This window comes from Paroedura picta, chromosome 1, assembly GCF_049243985.1.
Source record: "Paroedura picta isolate Pp20150507F chromosome 1, Ppicta_v3.0, whole genome shotgun sequence".
Classification (NCBI taxonomy): Eukaryota; Metazoa; Chordata; class Lepidosauria; order Squamata; family Gekkonidae; genus Paroedura; species Paroedura picta.
Window position 1 is genome coordinate 37,311,063 of NC_135369.1, and position 19,708 is coordinate 37,330,770.

At 43.0% G+C, this 19,708-nt stretch overlaps 1 protein-coding gene across 8 annotated transcripts in view; it reads right to left on the minus strand.

The window, feature by feature from the left end:
- EML6 (EMAP like 6) overlaps positions 1–16,688 on the minus strand; it is a 176,385-nt gene extending 159,697 nt beyond the window's left edge. For 3 of the 8 annotated variants that reach the window (XM_077334045.1, XM_077334035.1, XM_077334026.1), the window contains exon 1: positions 16,463–16,581. Coding sequence is in view for 5 of the 8 variants with exons in the window: in XM_077334021.1 (XP_077190136.1) it covers positions 16,463–16,659 (197 nt within the window). In the remaining 3 variants the exon portion in view is untranslated. Of the gene's footprint in view, positions 1–16,462 lie in introns of all 8 variants that reach the window. The other 5 variants (XM_077334021.1, XM_077334010.1, XM_077334001.1 and 2 more) reach the window with 3 other exon arrangements.
- Between the last annotated feature and the right edge of the window lie 3,020 nt (positions 16,689–19,708).

The following is a 19,708-nucleotide window of genomic DNA, read 5'->3' on the forward strand; positions in this document are numbered from 1 at the left end:
ATTCACCTAAAATATAATTGTTTTTATGCATGTATTTTTGCAAAATTCAATGTAATGAAAATGGACTTTCCAACAAAAATAATATTAATAAAATTATTAGAATAATGGTCACTGCTATTCATTAGTCGCTGTCATCAGCTCACAGTGATCTTGCCAGTCTTCTCATAATTTGTTAGACATGTCCTTTGAAAAAAATGTAGGGCCACTGTAAAAACTAAAATGGTTTTGACCGCAAGCCAGAAACTGACATTCTAATTGCAGTTGGAGATATCAGAGCTTTAGAGCAATTCAAAATTAATCTCTTTCTTTGCAAGTGTAACTAGGCTATATGTACACAAAAGAAGCTTTCCCAGCAATACTCTGACAACTTCCTGAACTGTGCTGATGCTTACAATAACTTATTCTTCATTGATGTGTAAAGCAGCCTCATTTTGTAAATTACCCTGTAATTAACATGCAACATAGCCTTATTTGTGCAGGTGCTAGGTCCTGACCTATACATTCAACAGCAGAATGGTGTTATACACAAGTAAACATTTGAAGTGGATAGAAAAATAGTTTGTCTGCATGACACACAGATTTTAACAACCAGTGCAACCAGTCCCAAGCAGAGTTACAACCAATGGCCTTAGAAGAGTGTAATTATGCTTAGAATACTATTGTACATATAGGATACTAGTGTATGTATAGAATACTATTGTACATATCAGAGTTTTTGTTTCAGATGGGAATGCCCATTTCCTCTTTGAACAGGAAAAGAAGCAAAGACTTAGTTCTCACTCAGAGTCTGTCGTCTTGTGTGTGTATGTTTCTCCATCTTGCAGCAGCACGAAAAGACTGCTTCTGCTGTACCTTTCAAGTTTTTGGAGCCTTGATATGGCAAAGGGTGCCACCAGATCAGTGAACATGATAGATTTGTACAGCAAATAAACATTATTTCTTTAGCATCTCTTATTGTTCCAATAACAATTGAAGCTATTACCTATAGCAGTGGTCCCCAACCCCTGGTCCGGAGACCTGTACCGGTCCGTGGATCAGTCGGTACCGGGCCACGGCTCCTCCTTGTCCTCTCCGGCTGCTGCCTCGGGGGCTGCCCTGCCACTCTGCCACCGGCTCACCCCCTCGGCATGGCACTGCACTGTTGCTGCTGGCAGCGCCCCCCAGTGGGTGGCGGGAAGTCAAGGGCACCAGTGGGAAAGCTTGTGGAGCAGGCGCTCAGGCGGCAGCAACATCCCTCGGCAAAAGACTACCCCCCGGGCCTCAGTAAAATTGTCAAGCGTTGACCGCTCCCCGGTGATAAAAAGGTTGGGGTCCACTGACCTACAGGAATTAAGATAAAGCATTTACTGCACTAAAAGTGTGCTAAGAGTGGAACCTTATACAGTGGGGAAAAGGATAATCCTCTTTTGTATGTTTTGGTGACTTTTGCCAAGATACTGTTGGGGGCCACAGCCGAATCCACAACAGATTTTGATAACAGAGGGTAGGATCTGGTGTGTGTATCTATTCCTCCCCCAAAACATGGTGGAAATAAGTATTGTTTTTTTATAATAGGATTTATTTTCTGTTGATTTGGAACAAAAAAGACTGTACCCCTAAGTGGGAAGAAAGCTGGCAATAAATACACACATTTTAAAAGTCCAGATGTAATGCCTATGTACCTATGGTAAGAAGAAAATAATTTTATAGTGCATCTGTAATATCACAGACTTGACTGGTATGTAATACCTTGCTGTCACATAATTTGGTAAACACCTCCTTTAAAAATATTTACAATGCAGTTGATCTTAAAGAAGGGACAACTATATGCAGCGGAGAAGGATAGCCTGCTTGATACTTCAGGGGGAGGGAGAAATAACAAGAGACACATCTTAAAATTTCATGTTAAAGAAAAACACAGACTTTACAACTATTGCTTTCTCTTTTCAAAAATTATGTTACATCATGTACCATATCTCCACGGAAATAACCCTTTTGTGATCTCTAAAGGATATTTCTTTGTAGGAGCAATTTATATCTGAAAATGTGAACCGTCCACATAGAAAGGATCTTTTCTGAAGCACCACATCCAGCTTGAATTTGCAGAAATGTGTATAGCCCAGCTTAAATTTATGGAACGACATACAGTACAAATCCAAAATGTTACAGGAATGGTCTGAGAGAGATGGCTGCTAGTAAGCCTTACATATGTGAAACTAGGTGGAAAGCAACATCAAGAGCATAACAATAGAAATGGGGGAAGGGGAGAAAAAGCATTGTAACAACAGTAGCCAATCCCCAGTTTCCCTAGCAACTCCATCATCGCCTACAAATCAGATTGATGTTCCTATTGATCAGGTATGCTTAAAAGCACACCAATCAGCATGCAGTGATGCCTGTATATTAGCTATGCATGGAATGCCACTAATCAAAATGGCAACGCCCTCCACATGTACTATGCATGAAAGGCACCAAAAAACCTGCAGTGAGCCTGTATGACTAGGTCAAGAAAGCGTCATACTTTTGGCATTCTGTGAACTACGCAGAACAGAATTGCTCAGGTGGGCATTTTTATAAAGGCTATATGACTCAATTACAATGCAGTGTGATTTAATAAGAGGGAATGGGACTGTGCCCTACCCTACTGTGCACAGGATATCTGCTTGTTGTGTTATTATCTTGCTTTCATGACATTATCTTCCTATGTCATTCCACCTTTTAGCTGTCTTAACATATTAATTTTTTGTATATGGGACTAGAAACACTGCAAAAACCAGCATGCAGATCATGCATATAAAGTTGGGATGCCAGCCTCCAGGTGGGATCTGGGGATCCCCTGGAATTACAACTCATCTTCAGATTACAGAGATCAGTTGCCCTGAAGGAAATGGCTGCTTTGGAGGGTGGTATTAAATCCGTGGGTTCAGAAACTTCAGCTCCACACAACCAACTCTTTACCAAGCATAAGAACACTGAACAACATTAAATGAAACTGGGGAACTTATATGCATGTTTGAGGCTCCTGCCAAGACATATGACTGTTCCTTAATAGAGGCCCTTGTTAGGTCTATTATAATGGCCAATGAATGACTAGGAACAGAGGCTCGGCAAAACCTGGTGTCGTGCCCCTACTGCCACCACCCGTCTCCCAGGAGTTGCCACAGCAATCAGGGCCTGCAGCTGAGCCAGCTCTGGCAGAAGAGAGAGGGGCCTCTGAATGTGCAGCAGGGGAAGGCAGCCCAAGTCAGCCAGGCTCTTCCAAAGAGGCATCTTTGGTGCATCCGCAGATGCCTTCCAGCCCTGACAGCTCACCTGAGCGATGCAAGCGAAGCAGAAGGGTGGTGTTTGGTGGCGTTTGCTGAACGCTGAAGGAGCCAGAGACTGCAGGCATGCTGTCAAATGGGGCTCAGCTGGGATAGCCCAGATGGGGCTCAGCTGGGATAGCTCCTGGGGAGGATGAGCGAGTCCTCCCGCAGGTGCAGCCAATTAGCTGGGCTGCTTTTAGGAGAGACAGAAGCAGCTCTTCGGCGTGGACACAATCTATGCAGAAACCCTCCTGTCCAGCTTGGATTCCTTGGTCTGCGAACTTCTGACTCCCATCAGCATCCCTGACCCCTGGCAAATGGCTTTTGACTATGCATCTGGTAATTGCTTATCTGGACTCTGACCTTGGCTTTCCCTCGACTACTCTTTGCCTCGCCCTTAACTCTGTTTGTTTTGATTTCTAATGACTTGGACTGGACTTTGACTTTACTCTGGTGTGGACTCCGGCTAGGCTCTGCAGCCCAGGCACCTCCTGCCCCCCGGTGTGGCCAGCTAGGGCAGCATACCCATTCAAGAGACCAGGATCCCAGTATCTTTCTCTAAATTCCCTTCCTCAGATTGTCTACATACACAGCACCCCTCCCCCTCCAATGAAGGCACCTCCAGCTGGCAGACAGAGTCCTGTAGGTGCCATGGCTTTGTGTGGGCTTGCTGTGAGCGGCAGGGGGTGGTGGGCTGGCCTCCAAGATCACTGGTGCTACTTCTTGCTCCATCGATTCCTGGCTGATTGTAGCAGAAACATCAGCTCTGGCATCCGCAGGCTCTGTGAAATAGGACTCGTATGCCACCCACCTTGGCTGTTTCCTGGCAGCAAATGGCATAACTGAAGTGGACATGAAGCAGAACATGCTGCTCAACATCTGCAGGGCAGCTAGCTACCTTTGTGATAGCCCAAGATCTGATGATACCAAATAAGATTGAAAAAGTAACCTACAATGCCACTATCAAAACACTTTGAAAGTACATCGCTCCACAACTGGCCAAAATCATTCATAGGCATGCTTTCTACAAGCAAGACCAAGGAGGTTCTAGAATTCTTAGCAAACTATCATGAACCAAAGCAATTCTCTTGTAGGAGACAAGACAGCTGAGACCTTCTTTATTAAAAAAAAAAAAAGAGTTCAGAGTTGTTTATTGGGTCCAAGACGGTACATCTGGAAACTTCATAATAAGTCTATTGCTAAGAATGACTGGCTTATCCAGATTTAGGGTACATATAGACACCCCCCTTCCTCCACTAATCCATCATTTCATCGTCATTTGCTATTCTCGTGGCAGAAGGGCTTTTATCTTCAAAGGACAGTGAGAACAAAACAAAATCTACATTTTACACCTAGTAGTCAAAAGGCGGCTAGAACTACTCGCTCGAGCCATAGCATGCAGAATAAGAAATAACACTGAGAAACGCACACTACTTCCTGGGAACAGACTACAGTGTGTGCATGTGTGCTGAGAACCATACAAGTAGAAAGGGGGGAGGGGAAAAAAACAGAAGGGCCTGATGGCTCCTGGTACTTTGGTTCACTTTTCACTTGGATCCATGCCATGTTGTAAGGAACAACATGACATATACACAGGGGGCATCAAAGCAGTTTAACTCCAGATTTTGACTGAAGCTTTTCCTGTGAAATTACATCTACAAACCCATCAAAATGTGACATTGCTTCGAGCATGAAGTTTCTTTCTCACAACTGTGTCAAGAGAGCAAAATGCAGATACCCTCCAATATGGTTTCTGCCTGCTGAAATAGTGCAACAACTGAAATGAAGCCTCATTGTATTCAAGCAGCCCTAAATCCCATTCATTATTCCTAGCACACAGACATTGTAAAAACCTCAGTTACTACCTCTTAGAATGGTAGAGCATATAAGCCAACATGTCTCGGACAGAGTCAGTTTGCCAAAATCTACCTTGCTATAAAATGCAACAGTTTTACCTGGTTGGTTATCAGGGATTAGTAAATATCTTTTGCAATTTTTACACCCTGACAAAGAATTCCACAATAAAGCTAGAGTAAACACTGTTGGATTTAAGCTCTAATGTCAACCAAAATTTATAGCTGGCCAAATAAATATCTGCCCTTAAAGTTAATCCATTCTAGTATTATTATCATCATATCTTACTATATTAAACATACTAGTGCAAACAAAGCTAAATCAAACAGCTCCTCAAATGGCAGAGTCATCATAATTTATGAAATGTTTCACTAAGGTACCAAGGCTAGTCACAAAACAGTATTTAAATACATACTAAAGGTAAATAATACAAACACAGATTAAAAGTCCTTGCTCTGTTCTCCAAGTCTTCTCGGCAGCTCTTTGGCTTTTTATCTGAGTATCTTGTAATTGTAATCATAATTACAAAAAGTGTGTATACCTCATTTTGTTCCTCACTTTAACCATGGCAATCATGTGAACACAACTATAAAGGGAAAGAGGTCTACTACAATAAATATATGAATGTAACAAAAAGCAGAAAGCCCTTTTATTACAGACTGTATTAGAAAATTTGTGCCAGATATGGACTTTAGTCATTTGGTTCAGTAACTGTTTGGTAAAAGGTGTGAACTAAAAGAACTAAAATATTTTGGTGGGAGTCTCAGGTTGCTCTACCAGGCATTAAACATCACTGAATGTAGTGGGCCTTCCAAATACAGATACATAGGATCGGGTTATCCTTCTATTAGATGTCAAGAGTCAGCTTGGTGTAGTGGTTAAGAGGGGCAGCCTCTAAACTGGAGAATCAGGCTTGATTCCCTACTCCTCCACAGGTGTTACTGTGGATTGTGAATTATAATGAGAGGAATCACTCAAGAGTCAATTTAAAAAGTTGGCTGGATCTAAACCGTAAAATGTGTGTCCACAGGGTTTATATTAAAGTTGTCAGGTCCCCCCTGGCCAATGATATGGGGGGGGGGGGTTAGGGCTGCCATTTCCAGGTTGTAAAACTCCTGAAGATTTGTGAGTATATCCCCAGTATATCCTGGGGAGTACAGGATCTCAGTGGGGTGCAATGCCATACAGTCCACTTTCTAAGGCAGCCATTTTCTCCATGGCAACCAATCTCTATAGTATGGAGCTGTAATTCCAGGGGACCCCAAGGTCCCACCTGGAAGCTAGCATCCCTACTTTATATGCATGATCGGGATGCTGTTCTCTGCAGTATTTTCAGTCCCATAAAGTATAAAAATAAGGCAGCAATGAATTTACCCATTTTGTTTAACTAGGGCTGTTCATTTTCTAAATGCTATGAAGCAAAATTTCGGGACTGCATTTGAAATAGTCTTTGACCTGTCATCCAAAAGAAATTTCATGTGTGTATTTGTTCTAGCACAGAAGAAGAAAGAGAAGAGTTGGTTTTTTATATTCCACCTTTCACAACCCAATGGAGCCTTGCAATCTCCTTCCTTTCCTCTTCCCACAACAGACACTCTGTGAGGTAGGCAGAGCTGAGAGAGCTCTAAGTGAACTTGCTCTGTGAGAACAGCCCTAAGAGATCTGTGACTAGCCTAAGGTCACCCAGCTGACTATATGTGCAGTAGAAGGGAATCAAACCCAGTTCTCCAAACTGGAGGCTGCCGATCTTAACCATTACACCGTGCTGAGTTCACTGCTGGTCAGCTGTAGCAAACAACTAAAGCAGCGTAAGCAGCTGAAATCTAGCTTCTCTTTATGCAACATATGCAGTTTTGAACATCTGCACATGGCTAAAGGAACTGAAATATAACTCAGTACTGTAAAGTAATATTATTCATTCTCTCAAGCGAAGGTAGTAGTTCTGAAAATTAACTATACCACAGTTATTTTTAGAAGCTGTGAATATGCACAGACATTACCCCTATCCAGGCATAAAATTAAAGCTTCAAATATTTCTAAGCATGACTTCACATTTTTTAGTTTTAATTACATGCACATTACAGATTTACAACCCAATCTTTATAGATCCTTATATTATAACATACATGTCTTGAAGCTACAACAGTTCTGGCCTGCCTGCTGGATTCCAAGTAGCATCCATATCTTAAGGCAACTTTTTTGCCATCTTCAGCTAGCATGCCATTTGAGTCCTTTCATGAAAAGATCGCTTTAAAAATTCATTTATAACATCTATTAGCCACATTTCTCCCTTGCAGAACTCAGGCAGCTTCCAATATAAACAAAACAATTACAAAAAACACAACAAAAACAACATAAATAAAACACTACCTTTTTAGGCTGACTCGGACCACTGTATAACTGTGCTCCTTAGTCCCAATGTTGAGAGGCAGCTAAATAGGCTCCTATGCTTAATAGTATCAAGTGCCATTGAAGAATCCATTAGACCTAGAAGGGTCACATTCTGCCTGTCGAGTACTTGAGAGAGAGCACCAACCAAGGAGGCCAAAGTACTCTCTCTTCCAAAATTCATAAACATATAAAAGGTCACAATTTATAAATTCCATTTAGGACTTCCAACATAGTATACTAAATCTGTTAAATGGAGCCTTAAATTAAATTCTCTTCACCTACCTCCTGAAGACCTACAGAGAGGGGGGCCAGGTGCACCTCCTTGGGGAGGTTGTTCCATAACTGCTGTGCTGCCACAAAAAAGGTGTTTTCTTATGTGTTCACTAGATGAACTTCTTTGATTGGTGGGATAGTCAGGAGGGCCTCTTCCCACGATCCTAAAACCCAGGCAGGAATACATGGGAGAAGACAGTCCTTCAGATACCCGAGTCCCAAGCCACCTAAAGTAGCAATCCCCAACCTGTGGGCTGCGGACCACATGTGGTCCTTCGACTAATTGAAGGTGGGCCGCAAAGGATGCCTTCCCCCCCCCCCGGCCCTTTACAAAACACTTCGGGTGTCATTGTCTCCCATCACTCCCAGATGGGACTATCTTGTTGCAGAGAAACAAGTTCAGGGTTCCCATTGATTTGTCATTGTCATGAGTTAAAATTTCCATGAAAATAAAATGTTCCTTATGTTCATTGTTGTGGCATGTCTGTATCTTATTTTGAAGGGATCATAGAATCATAGAATCATAGAGCTGGAAGGGGCCATACAGGCCATCTAGTCCAACCCCCTGCTCAACGCAGGATTAGCCCTAAGCATCCTAAAGCATCCAAGAAAAGTGTGTATCCAACCTTTGCTTGAAGACTTCCAGTGAGGGGGAGCTCACCACCTCCTTAGGCAGCCTATTCCACTGCTGAACTACTCTGACTGTGAAAAACTTTTTCCTGATATCTAGCCTATATCGTTGTACTTGAAGTTTAAACCCATTACTGCGTGTCCTCTCCTCTGCAGCCAGCAGAAACAGCATCCTGCCCTCCTCCAAGTGACAACCTTTCAAATACTTAAAGAGGGCTATCATGTCCCCTCTCAACCTCCTTTTCTCCAGGCTGAACAGTCCCAAGTCCCTCAACCTATCTTCATAGGGCTTGGTCCCTTGGCCCCAGATCATCTTCGTCGCTCTCCTCTGTACCCTTTCAATTTTATCTACGTCCTTCTTGAAGTGAGGCCTCCAGAACTGCACACAGTACTCCAGGTGTGGTCTGACCAGTGCCGTATACAATGGGACTATGACATCTTGTGATTTTGATGTGATGCCTCTGTTGATACAGCCCAAAATGGCATTTGCCTTTTTTACTGCTGCATCACACTGCCTGCTCATGTTTAGTTTACAATCCACAAGTACCCCAAGGTCTCGTTCACACACAGTGCTACCTAGAAGCGTATCCCCCATCCAGTAGGCATGCTTTTCATTTTTCTGACCCAGATGCAGAACTTTACACTTATCTTTATTAAATTGCATCTTGTTCTCATTTGCCCATTTTTCCATTGTGTTCAGATCTCGTTGAACTCTGTCTCTATCTTCCGGAGTATTTGCCAGTCCTCCCAATTTGGTGTCATCTGCAAACTTGATGAGTAGTCCCTCTACCCCCTCATCTAGATCATTAATAAATATGTTAAAAAGTACCGGGCCGAGCACCGAGCCCTGAGGTACCCCGCTACTCACCTCTCTCCAGTCTGATGAAACACCATTGACAACAACTCTTTGAGTGCGGTTCTCTAACCAATTCCCTATCCACCTAACTATCTGAAAATCCAGATTGCAGTCCTTCAACGTATCCATCAGAACATCATGGGGAACCTTGTCAAAAGCTTTACTAAAATCCAAGTAAATGACATCAACCGAATTTCCCCGATCCAGCAAACCTGTTACTTGGTCAAAAAAGGAAACTAGGTTGGTCTGGCAGGACCTGTTGGAGACAAATCCATGCTGACTTCCTTGGATCACCAAATTGTCCTCCAGATGTTTGCAGATCGCTCCCTTTAATATCTGCTCCATTATCTTCCCCACAACAGAGGTCAGACTCACTGGTCCTGGGTCATCCTTCCTCCCTTTTTTGAAGATCGGAATAACGTTTGCTCTTTTCCAGTCCTCCGGGACATCTCCAGTCCTTAAAGAGGTTCCGAAGATGATGGACAAGGGCTGTGCAAGTTCTCTGGAAAGTTCTTTGAGTACTCTCGGGTGCATTTCATCTGGACCAGGGGATTTGAACTCATCCAGTGCAGCTAAATGCCTCTCGACAACCTCTCTATCCATGTTAACCTGCCATCCAGACACTATCCTTTGGCTACAGCCATCTCTAGATGTGCCTAAACACTTTGACCTGTGGGAAAAAACTGATGTAAAATAGGCACTAAGCCTTTCTGCTTTCTCTGCATCTTTCGTTAGAGTTTGTCCATCTGCACCCAACAGTGTGCCTATTGCCTCCTTGACTTTACGTTTGCTCCTCACATAACTGAAAAATCTTTTCTTGTTACAATGGGCTTCCCTGGCCAATCGTAGCTCACTCTCAGCTTTGGCCTTTCTGATGATTGATCTACAGTGCCTAGTAACCTGTAGGTACTCTTCTTTAGAGCTCTGTCCTTCCCTCCATTTCCTGAACATTTTCCTTTTCTTTCTTAGTTCCTCTTGAAGTTCTCTGTTCATCCAAATAGGCTTCTTAGAGCTCCTGCAGTGTTTTCGTCTTTCTGGAATAGTCATTGATTGAGCATGCAATAGCTCTTCTTTGAGTAGCGCCCACCCTTCACATGCTCCCTTCCCTTCCAGCATTCTCGTCCATGGTATGACACTCATCATGTCTCTGAGTTTATTAAAGTTTGCCCTACGGAAATCCAACATCCGCGTCTGGCTACAAGCTTCCTTGGCTCCCCATCTCAAAAGGAATTCTATGAGGACATGGTCACTTCCCCCTAGGGTCCCCACCTCCTTCACCTCATCCACCAACTCTTGCCTGTTGGTCAGTATTAAGTCCAGTATGGCTGAACCTCTTGTGGGTTCATCTACCATTTGATAAATGAAATTGTCAGCCAGGCAGGTCAGAAACTTGCATGACTGATGTTTAAACATTACCATAGCGATCAGAGAGCGTTAGGGCAGTGGTTGAGAGTAGAGGAGTAAACTACCCCCCCACCGGGCCTCAGTAAAATTGTCAAGCGTTGAGTGGTCTCCGGTGATAAAAAGGACTAAAGGACTAATCCAACCCCTTGAATTGGCCCTTGAGAATGGATCTGCACACACTGTAATTGCTGTAGCACTGGGTGGGGTCATATGCTCCCAGTAGCTAGTCCTGACCAGCAGTCTACACTAGCTGCAGCTCCTGAACATTCTTCAAGGGTAGCCTCAAGAAGTTTACATGCAATAGATTTAACTAAGGCATGGGTCACTGTGGCTAGATCTGACTGAACCAGGAATGGATGCAGCTGAAGCTGGGCAAAAGCACTCCAGAACATTACAGCCACCTGGTCACATACCACTCCCAGTCTGCACACCTGGCTTTTCAAGGGCAGTATTACACCATCCAACACAGGAGAAATCTTGAGCCCATGGCCAGCCTTTCTAGGGTTAACATTCAGTTTGTTTCAACCTTAATCAGACCATTAATGACTCCAAGCACCAGTTCAGAACGTCAACAGTATCCTTGGAATTATGTGGAAAAGAAAGGTAGAGCTGGGTGTCACCTACATATTGGTGACACTGCAGCCCTCCTGATGATGTCACCCAATGGTTTCACATAGATATCAAATGGCATGGAGACTGACTCAAACCACAGTAAAACTGTGAAGTTATTTTTATATCCCACTTTTCACTATCCGAAGGAGTCTCAAAGCAGCTTACAATTGCCTTCCCTTCCTCTCCCCACCACAGACACCGTGAGGTAGGTGGGGAGGAGAGAACCCTGACAGAACTGCTCTGCGAGAACTCTATCAGGACTGTGACGAGCTCAAGGTCATCCAGCTGGCTGCATTTGGAGCAGGAAATAAAATCTGACTCACTAGATTAGAAACTGCCACTCTTAACCACTACACCCCTTAGTCCCAGTGCTGAGAGGCAGCTAAGTAGGATACTATAGTACTGAGTGCCACTGAAAGATCCATCAGAACTAGCCGGGTCACATTCCCCCTATCAAGTTCTTGACAGAGGTCACCAACCAAGGCGATCAAAGTAGTCTCTGTACCAAATCCTGGCCTGAGGTCAGACTGAAATGGGCCCAGAAAATCCATCTCTTCTATGCTCTGGTCACATCAGAATTATCAATATTTTATTAATGTTGTGAACCACCCTGAGATGACTGTGCCAATATGGGTAGTCTTGAAACTTAATTATAAATAAAATAAATACATTTCATCATTATCATCTGTTTACTATTAGCTAACCGAAGTTATGACAATGGCCCCAAGTTTGTGGAAAGATATGAAAATATCCATCTGTGGTTGTTTTTTAAATTTATCTGCCCAAGAGCAGAAAACACACTTATCTTCGGTGATGGTGGCGACAGGGAGCCATGCTGAGTCCGACAGTGGCAGCAGCTGAGCAGCCCAGGGCTCCACGCTGGGTCTTGTGATGGCGGTGGAGACCCAGCCTGGGACTTCACCCTGGGCTCAGCAGCAGCCACACAGCCCAGGAGCCATGCTGGATATGCCACTGCTGGCACAGCCCTGCAGATGTACAAGGCTGCCAATGCAGACCAGGAGACACACTGGCATGCCGCTGCAGCCCGGGAGACAAACCAGGCATGTTGCTATCACAGCCCAGAAGACTTGCTCCTGTTGGTGGAGAAACCAAGGAGTTGTGGCTGGCCCACAGGTGGTGAAGGCACAATCCTGGGAATCGCACTGGGTGCAGGCCTATCAAAAAGTGGGGAGGCGGGGTTGAGGGAATTCCCTCCACGAGCACCACCATGAGTAACTACACTTTTATATTCTAATTCTCAATCCCATCAGATCTGATGATAGTTAAATCAGGTGACTGGAGCCATGAAAAGATGATGGATCTTTCTATAAATGTGTAAAATGCCCCAGCTTTGCAGAAAATCTGAAATCTTTAAAGAAGTTTTTTTTTAATGTTCCCACCCCCTCCAAATAATAAAAGGAATAGCTGTAGCCATCAGTGGTTGTTGCTATGTTACCACAACATATTTGCCAGCATTCCAGGCCTGAAGGAGGGGCAGGGCCCTTTCTGGGGATGTCATGGCCTTTGAGGAAGGACTCATCAGGCCCAGTAGCAGCCACTGGACAATTTCTTACCACCTGACTTGCTTGACTCACCTAAGCCTGGCTCCTTGCTACTGTTCAACAACAGCTGACACAGGTTTGGTTCAGTATAAGGCAGCTTCATGTATCTGTGTGTTCTTGATATTCTACCCGGACATTCAGTAGGATCTATTTCCAGTATTTTAAGAAGAAGATTTGATTCTTATATGCTGCTTTTCTCTACCAGAAGGAGTCTCAAAGCGGCTTACAGTCAGTCGCCTTCCCTTTCCTCTCCCCACAACAGACACCCTATGAGGTGGGTGAGACTGAGAGAGCCCTGATATCACTGCTCTGCCAGAACAGCTTTATTAGTGCTGTGGGAGCCCACGGTCACCCGGCTGGCTGAATGTGTGGGAACGCGGAATCACACCCGGCTCGTCAGATTAGAAGTCCTAACCACTACAGCAAGCTGACTTACTGGGAAATAAGTACAATTCTAATTTCATTATGATTATGATGGCAGACTCTGGGTATCAAGCCATAGTATGCAAAGTTGACACTCATTTATATTTGGCAGCTTGTATACAGTATTTGTTGTAGAGAGCTGTAGAGTATCCAAGTTCCCTACAGCACGCTCATTGTACAAACAGCTATATAAATACAACTCTCCCACTGAATAGATTTGGAGCGTACACCAAATCCATGTATGAAATGACCACACAAATTACATTACAGCCACCCTGCGTGATAATAAAACATTCAAAAGACCCTCTTTACTGCATTAATACTTACTGCTTAGCTGAGTACAGTCATCATTATTAAGGCACCTAGAATGATGTCCTCATTTAGCCCCTCCTATGATGCTTATAGTACTTAGGAATGATATTAATGTGGAATATTTGCATAAGAAATCAAAGTGTCTTGCTGCCATGTAGGTATTAAGCTCAAATGAAGAACTGATTTAGAATACAATTAATTTAAGCCTTGCATGAGAAAGCACTCTCTTGGACATGAGAAGCAGACCAATCCAGTGAACAATGTGCTAAGCAAGAGACCTGGGTGCAAATCGCGCTTTAGACAAGGACTCATTTGGATGGCCTACAGTGTGCAGCAATCCCTGGACCTCAGTGAAACACAGATAACTGTAAGGCTGGATTAACTCCCGTCCTTTCTATAAACCTTGTCACATGGCTTTTGCCATGTTTGGTTCTATGATTCTCAGCATAGCATTTGTAGAGATCAAAGACCGTGTCTTCCTTTTTCATCCTCAGGGTAGCTGGTTACATCCAACTCATAGCCTCTTACATTGATATGGGAAGAACTGAGACAACTCCGTGCACTATACAAAAATTGGACAACAACCAATAATTTACACATTTTGCACATGCTGTGGTTAACCACAGAAATCAGAATCTTCCATCATTTCTATTAATACATTATATATAATGTGATGGTGAGAACTTTATAGTTTTTGACGTTCTGCCACTGATCCCCATTTAACAAATGGTGTCACGTTACTGAAAATTAGAGTGGAGATAGAAAATGTCATCAATTTATAAAGATCCTGTAGGGTTTTCAAAGCAAGAGATAAACATGGGTAATTTGCCACTGCTTGCCTTTGCATAGTGACCCTGGACTTCCTCAGTGGTCCCCCATCCACCAGAGCTGACCCCCCCCCCCCCCCTTAGCTTCTGTGACATGAGGTCAGGCTAGCCTGGCCCAATCAGGTTAGGGGGAAAATACAGCACAATCACAAAAACCAATATAATATGAAAATTATTGTAAACTGAGTTTCCATATTAATAAAGCAGAAAGGAGGATTTTAAGGATTCATCTGGGTAAAAGCCAAGCATAATTGAAACCAACCCATTCATTCTGAGGATACCTTATCATATCCCGGCTATGTTCAGTCATGGTTTTCCAGAACAAGGCAGAAAGTCTCATGTACATCCTGATTCCTCATACTATATGGTCATATATCATGAGAATACTACAGAGACCTTCCTATTGCTATGTATTATTATTTTTTCTTATATGCTAAATACTAGTTTGTATGTACTCAGTACCCCCTTGACCCTATCTATCTCCAGCTCAAAGGAAGGTTGGGGGAGGTCAGTGCAGGAAGATTCAAAGTATTCATTCAGATCAAAAGTCATTGGTCGGGAAACTAAGAAGAAAGTAAGTATGAGCCTGAGATGATCTCACTTCTGGAAAAGTGACATTTGACATCTTTGTTGGAAGCAAATGTTCTTATACTTGGTGGAACTCATCTCCAAGCAAACATTCTCAGAATTATGGTTTGAATAGCCAACTTGATTATCTACAGAGATATGAGAAACTGTTACACTCACTGTATGTTTACTAGTTCCTCAAAATAAAAGTGTATGAAAAGTATTTTGTTGGATAAACATTTTAGACTCCCTACTGTCAAAGGTGGGTTTAATCACATTATCCAAAGTCTGATGTCATGGCTAGACTATAGATAGCTTTTCCAGATGCACAAAAACCAACACAATTATCTAGATACATGATGCTAAACCTCACAATGGCAACAGTAATAATACACTTCTGGTGGACAGGACAGGGAAATAGATATATGATGTTACAACTGAAATAGTGGATAGAATCCAAATTTCTTACAATTTAATACCAAAACAATATTGGGATCCAATTTGTTGATGATTTACTAGCAGAAAAATCACAGTATTTTTAAAGCTAAAACTTGTGAATACATGGCTCAGTTTGAATGACTTCAACAAAATCCAGATGTAAGATTTAAGTTTTAATAATGCTGTGTCATTGAAAAGATTCAAGAACAAAAATATTAAGGTTCAGTAAAAACAGCCTCAGTATTGGGGGGGGGGATCAAAGTTGCTTCCTAAAATTACTACTAGCAGATATAAAAGCCATCTCATGAGTCATGCACATTTTAATATACATGGAAATAAAATAAGGGTAGCACAGAATAAGGGTAGCACAGACATGTCTGTTTGTGAGACCTGCAAACTTGAATTACTTTTGAAAGCTCACTTGATTCAAGTTTTCTCTTAAAAAAAAAACATCTTTCCAACAATCTGTTGTCACACATTTAAGTCTCTCTTCTCCTGAAAAACACATAAAAGCAAGCCTAAATATATTCAGTTGGAAGCAATTAATTAATGTTTCAGGGGCACTTCCCAGTAAATGCATTTAAAGGAGGACCATAAGCTCTACTCAGGTGATGAAATGTTCGGATCAGGGTGAAAACTGACTAGAGTGGAACGCTAGGTGGATTACAGCTGCATGCATCAGAGTACAGGATCTTCTTGACAGAACGGCATCTTCACCTATACTACTTAGGCATTGGCTAAGGGCGTTGGCAATTAAAAACAGCCATAAAATAAAAACCTCCCATTTGAAGGAGGCATGATGCTTCCACTTCTAGATTTTGGATGCAATTAAACTTAAAACTACAGCAAATTCTAGGACTTATGCATGCACAAAAATATAATCAGGAAGGATCCAACTGCATCCAGTTTGCTCACATACACCTCCAGATATATTCGCTTCCCTAAAATGCAAGACGCATGATAAACCGTGAGAAGTTGGGGACGGTTATTTTGCCAATCCTTCCCTAGCCCACCCACACCCTTTCTTACCTGATAATGTCATCATTGTGCCCCAAGAAAAATTTCTGGCTGTGCTCTCTGGTATTATAAACCACTCCGACTCCAGCCACGAAGTAAACCACTTCCTTGCCTGCCGTGTAGTACAGGTTGTTGCGGCACTGGTGACCCCTATACCCATACACCCACTCCAGATGGAGCTGGCATCTAGGAGCTGTCCGATCCGCCATGATAATCAACCCCCCCCCCCCCACAAGCACACGGGGAAAAACTGGTGCTGCCCCCACCCCCACGTCCTTTGCCTCCCCCAGTTTCCCCTTCTTCGAACGCTGTCAATTCCTGCTTGGCTGCCAAGTCTTCAGGCTGCACTTTCTGGTGCTGATTTTCCGTGGAAAATGCATCCAGACAGAGTCCTGCTCTGCTGCTACAACCACCGCTGCTGCTGCTGCTGCTTTTCCTAGTGCTGAGCCGCCACCATAATCTTCTACTGCCAGAGACGAGCAGCTGCTGCTTTCCCGCTGTTTTGCAACCCGGACAACTTCAAGGGGGTGGGGGAGGCGCACAGACACAGGAAATCAGTGCCATACAAAACTGTGCGTGTGTCAATCCCATCCGCAGAACCTACTTGTTAGTGTTACAACCGCTGCTTGCAGAATGCCTGAGCTGTGCATCTCCCCCCCCCCTTATTGCATCTTCCTAGCTTCTTGCAAAGGAAAAATCCTTGTACTCCAAAATGCCTGTAGTTTTCAACGTGTAAAAAGTGCAGCTGTTGTGCAAAATGAGACCGTTGTGTTAAAATGCCACCAAGAAGGTTGTGTTCATTCTGACCCAGCTCTGACTGTGGAATAACACCATCTTCTATGGGTTTTCATTGCAAGGCATTCTGCAACATATTCATGTGATGATTTTTTTTTCCTGGAGGGAAAAATGAAATACATTTCTATACTAAACCACTCCAAAAGTTTAATTGATGTTACAAAAGCAGTCTCCACTCGAAAATTTAAAAACATTCTCCATCCAGACACTACTATTTCTATGTAAAGGAGAGTGATGAAATTGTCCTTACCTGGCAAATAACATTTACTAAAATTTGCTAGATGCATATTGCAAATCAAAATATTCCCCAGGTAAAGTCCATACGTCTTGCTTCTCCCCCTCCCCCCAAATGGATTTTTAGGTTTATCTGGTTTTGCTTATGGTTTCCCTACAGTTTGATTAAAAAAAAACATCTTCAACTATCACTTACAAACTCAGAACAAATTTTGAGTCCGGTAGCATCTTTAAGACCAACAAAGCTTTATTTAAGGTATGTGCTTTCATGTGCATGCACTTCCTCAGCTATAAGATAAAAGGTAAAGGTAAAGGTATCCCCTGTGCAAGCACCGGGTCATGTCTGACCCTTGGGGTGACGCCCTCTAGGGTTTTCATGGCAGACTCAATACGGGGTGGTGTGCCAGTGCCTTCCCCAGTCATTACCGTTTACCCCCCAGCAAGCTGGGTACTCATTTTACCGACCCCGGAAGGAGGGAAGGCTGAGTCAACCTTGAGCTGGCTTCAGATGGCTGCCTTACCACTCTGCGCCACAAGAGGCTCATAAGCCACAAGAGGCTCATAGATATAAGATACAGAGATTGTATCTGAGCAAATGTTTGTGCATACGAAAGCTCATACCTTGAATAAAACTTTATTGGACTTAAAGGTGCTACTGGATTCAAAATTTGTTCTGCTGCTTCAGACCAACAGGGCTATCTGCTTGAAACTTATAAACTCAGTTCTTCTACAGAATTCTACTAACACTTCAAAATCAGAGATACCAGAGAATGGGACTAGTACACAAGCTCAATACAGTGCCCTATATAGAGAAACAAAAGGAAAACACACAGAACTGGGGTGGGTCAGTTGCTCTATGTACCAGCTTCTGTCCCAGTCCAGTACAAAAAACACCCAAAAGTAGCAGGCCATGGAGGTAAATTCAGAGGCCGACTCAGAGTCAGCAACTCTCTTGTAGCACTAGATGGATTGCTGTTTTACTGAGAGTCTGGCCACAATACCACATTTAGGATGGAAAGATGTTCTGAGATAAACGGCTTAAGGGGAAACGGTTCTCTGTCAGGAGTGGGATTTTGGTTTATAAAACAGTGTATAGAAAGAGTGCAGTGTGCTACAGTACTGAGCGCAGATTTTTTTAATGGAAATGTTTCATCAGAGTGACAAAATTCAACTAGCCCAACCATCTCCCATGCAAGAGCTGTGTAGATCTTGATTCTTTATGAGAAGACAAGCAAGGTCACCATGTTGATGGATCATTGGCTGTCACCCTAACTTCTTCTGAGACCATGTGCAAAGAAGGGGAGGCTAGCTTCTTCAAGTGAGTCTCAAAGTTAGGAAATAAGGAGAAATGTACCAATATATGAGTCTGGGTCCGATGGCATATCTAAGATAAAGCCAGACTTGGGTAAGAGGCATGGTGGCAGTGCTGGTGGGAACTGAATTTGACTTGTAGGAGCAATTCCCATTTTGTGGAGGAAGCGAATGGTATAGAATGCTTGGATTAGGGACAGTTGGTCCAGCATTTATTGCTGCTGTAAACAGAATAGAAAATTATCCTGCTGGGACCACTGATGCTGGAGATGGTGGTGGTAGATTCTGACAGGTATAACTGAAGGAAGGGTATTTGCCTTGAGTCTAAAGCATTGGTGAGGTTTCAGAGGCTCTTGGCTGAGGTGTTGTCAGCCCCTCTAGCACCATCTCCTGAAGTTATTCAATTTTTACACGTCACAAAACAGCAAGTTTTTTTCAGCTCTGGAATTCATGAATGAGAGTCCAATGGCACTTCTGCCATGTTCTCAATGTCTTCTTCAATCTTCGTCCCTTCTATCAGAAGAAGCGCTAGCAGGGTCTCCAGGGAAGTGCTACTTGAACAAGTAGGCCAGAACAAGTGAATAAAATCACACACTCCTCCCTCCTTCTCTTTCTAGAATAAAACTCCACCACTGAAGGGGAAAATGGAGCTTTATGGCATATTTATTATTGTTTTTATTGTATTTTAAACTGAATTTTAATATGTTGTAACCCATCCCAAGCCTGTTCGCAGAGAGGGGTGATCAATAAATTTAAAAAATAAACAGATTGTCTGTACTAGCTTGGTTTTCTTTATCTGATAAGCTTCAAAAAGAACCTGCAGCTCCTAATACATTTATGTCAATGTCACTTTCAGAGCATTCAGCTTTGGTTGGTACAGAGGTTTTCCTTGGCAAGGTTATAGTTGCTAGAAAGTGT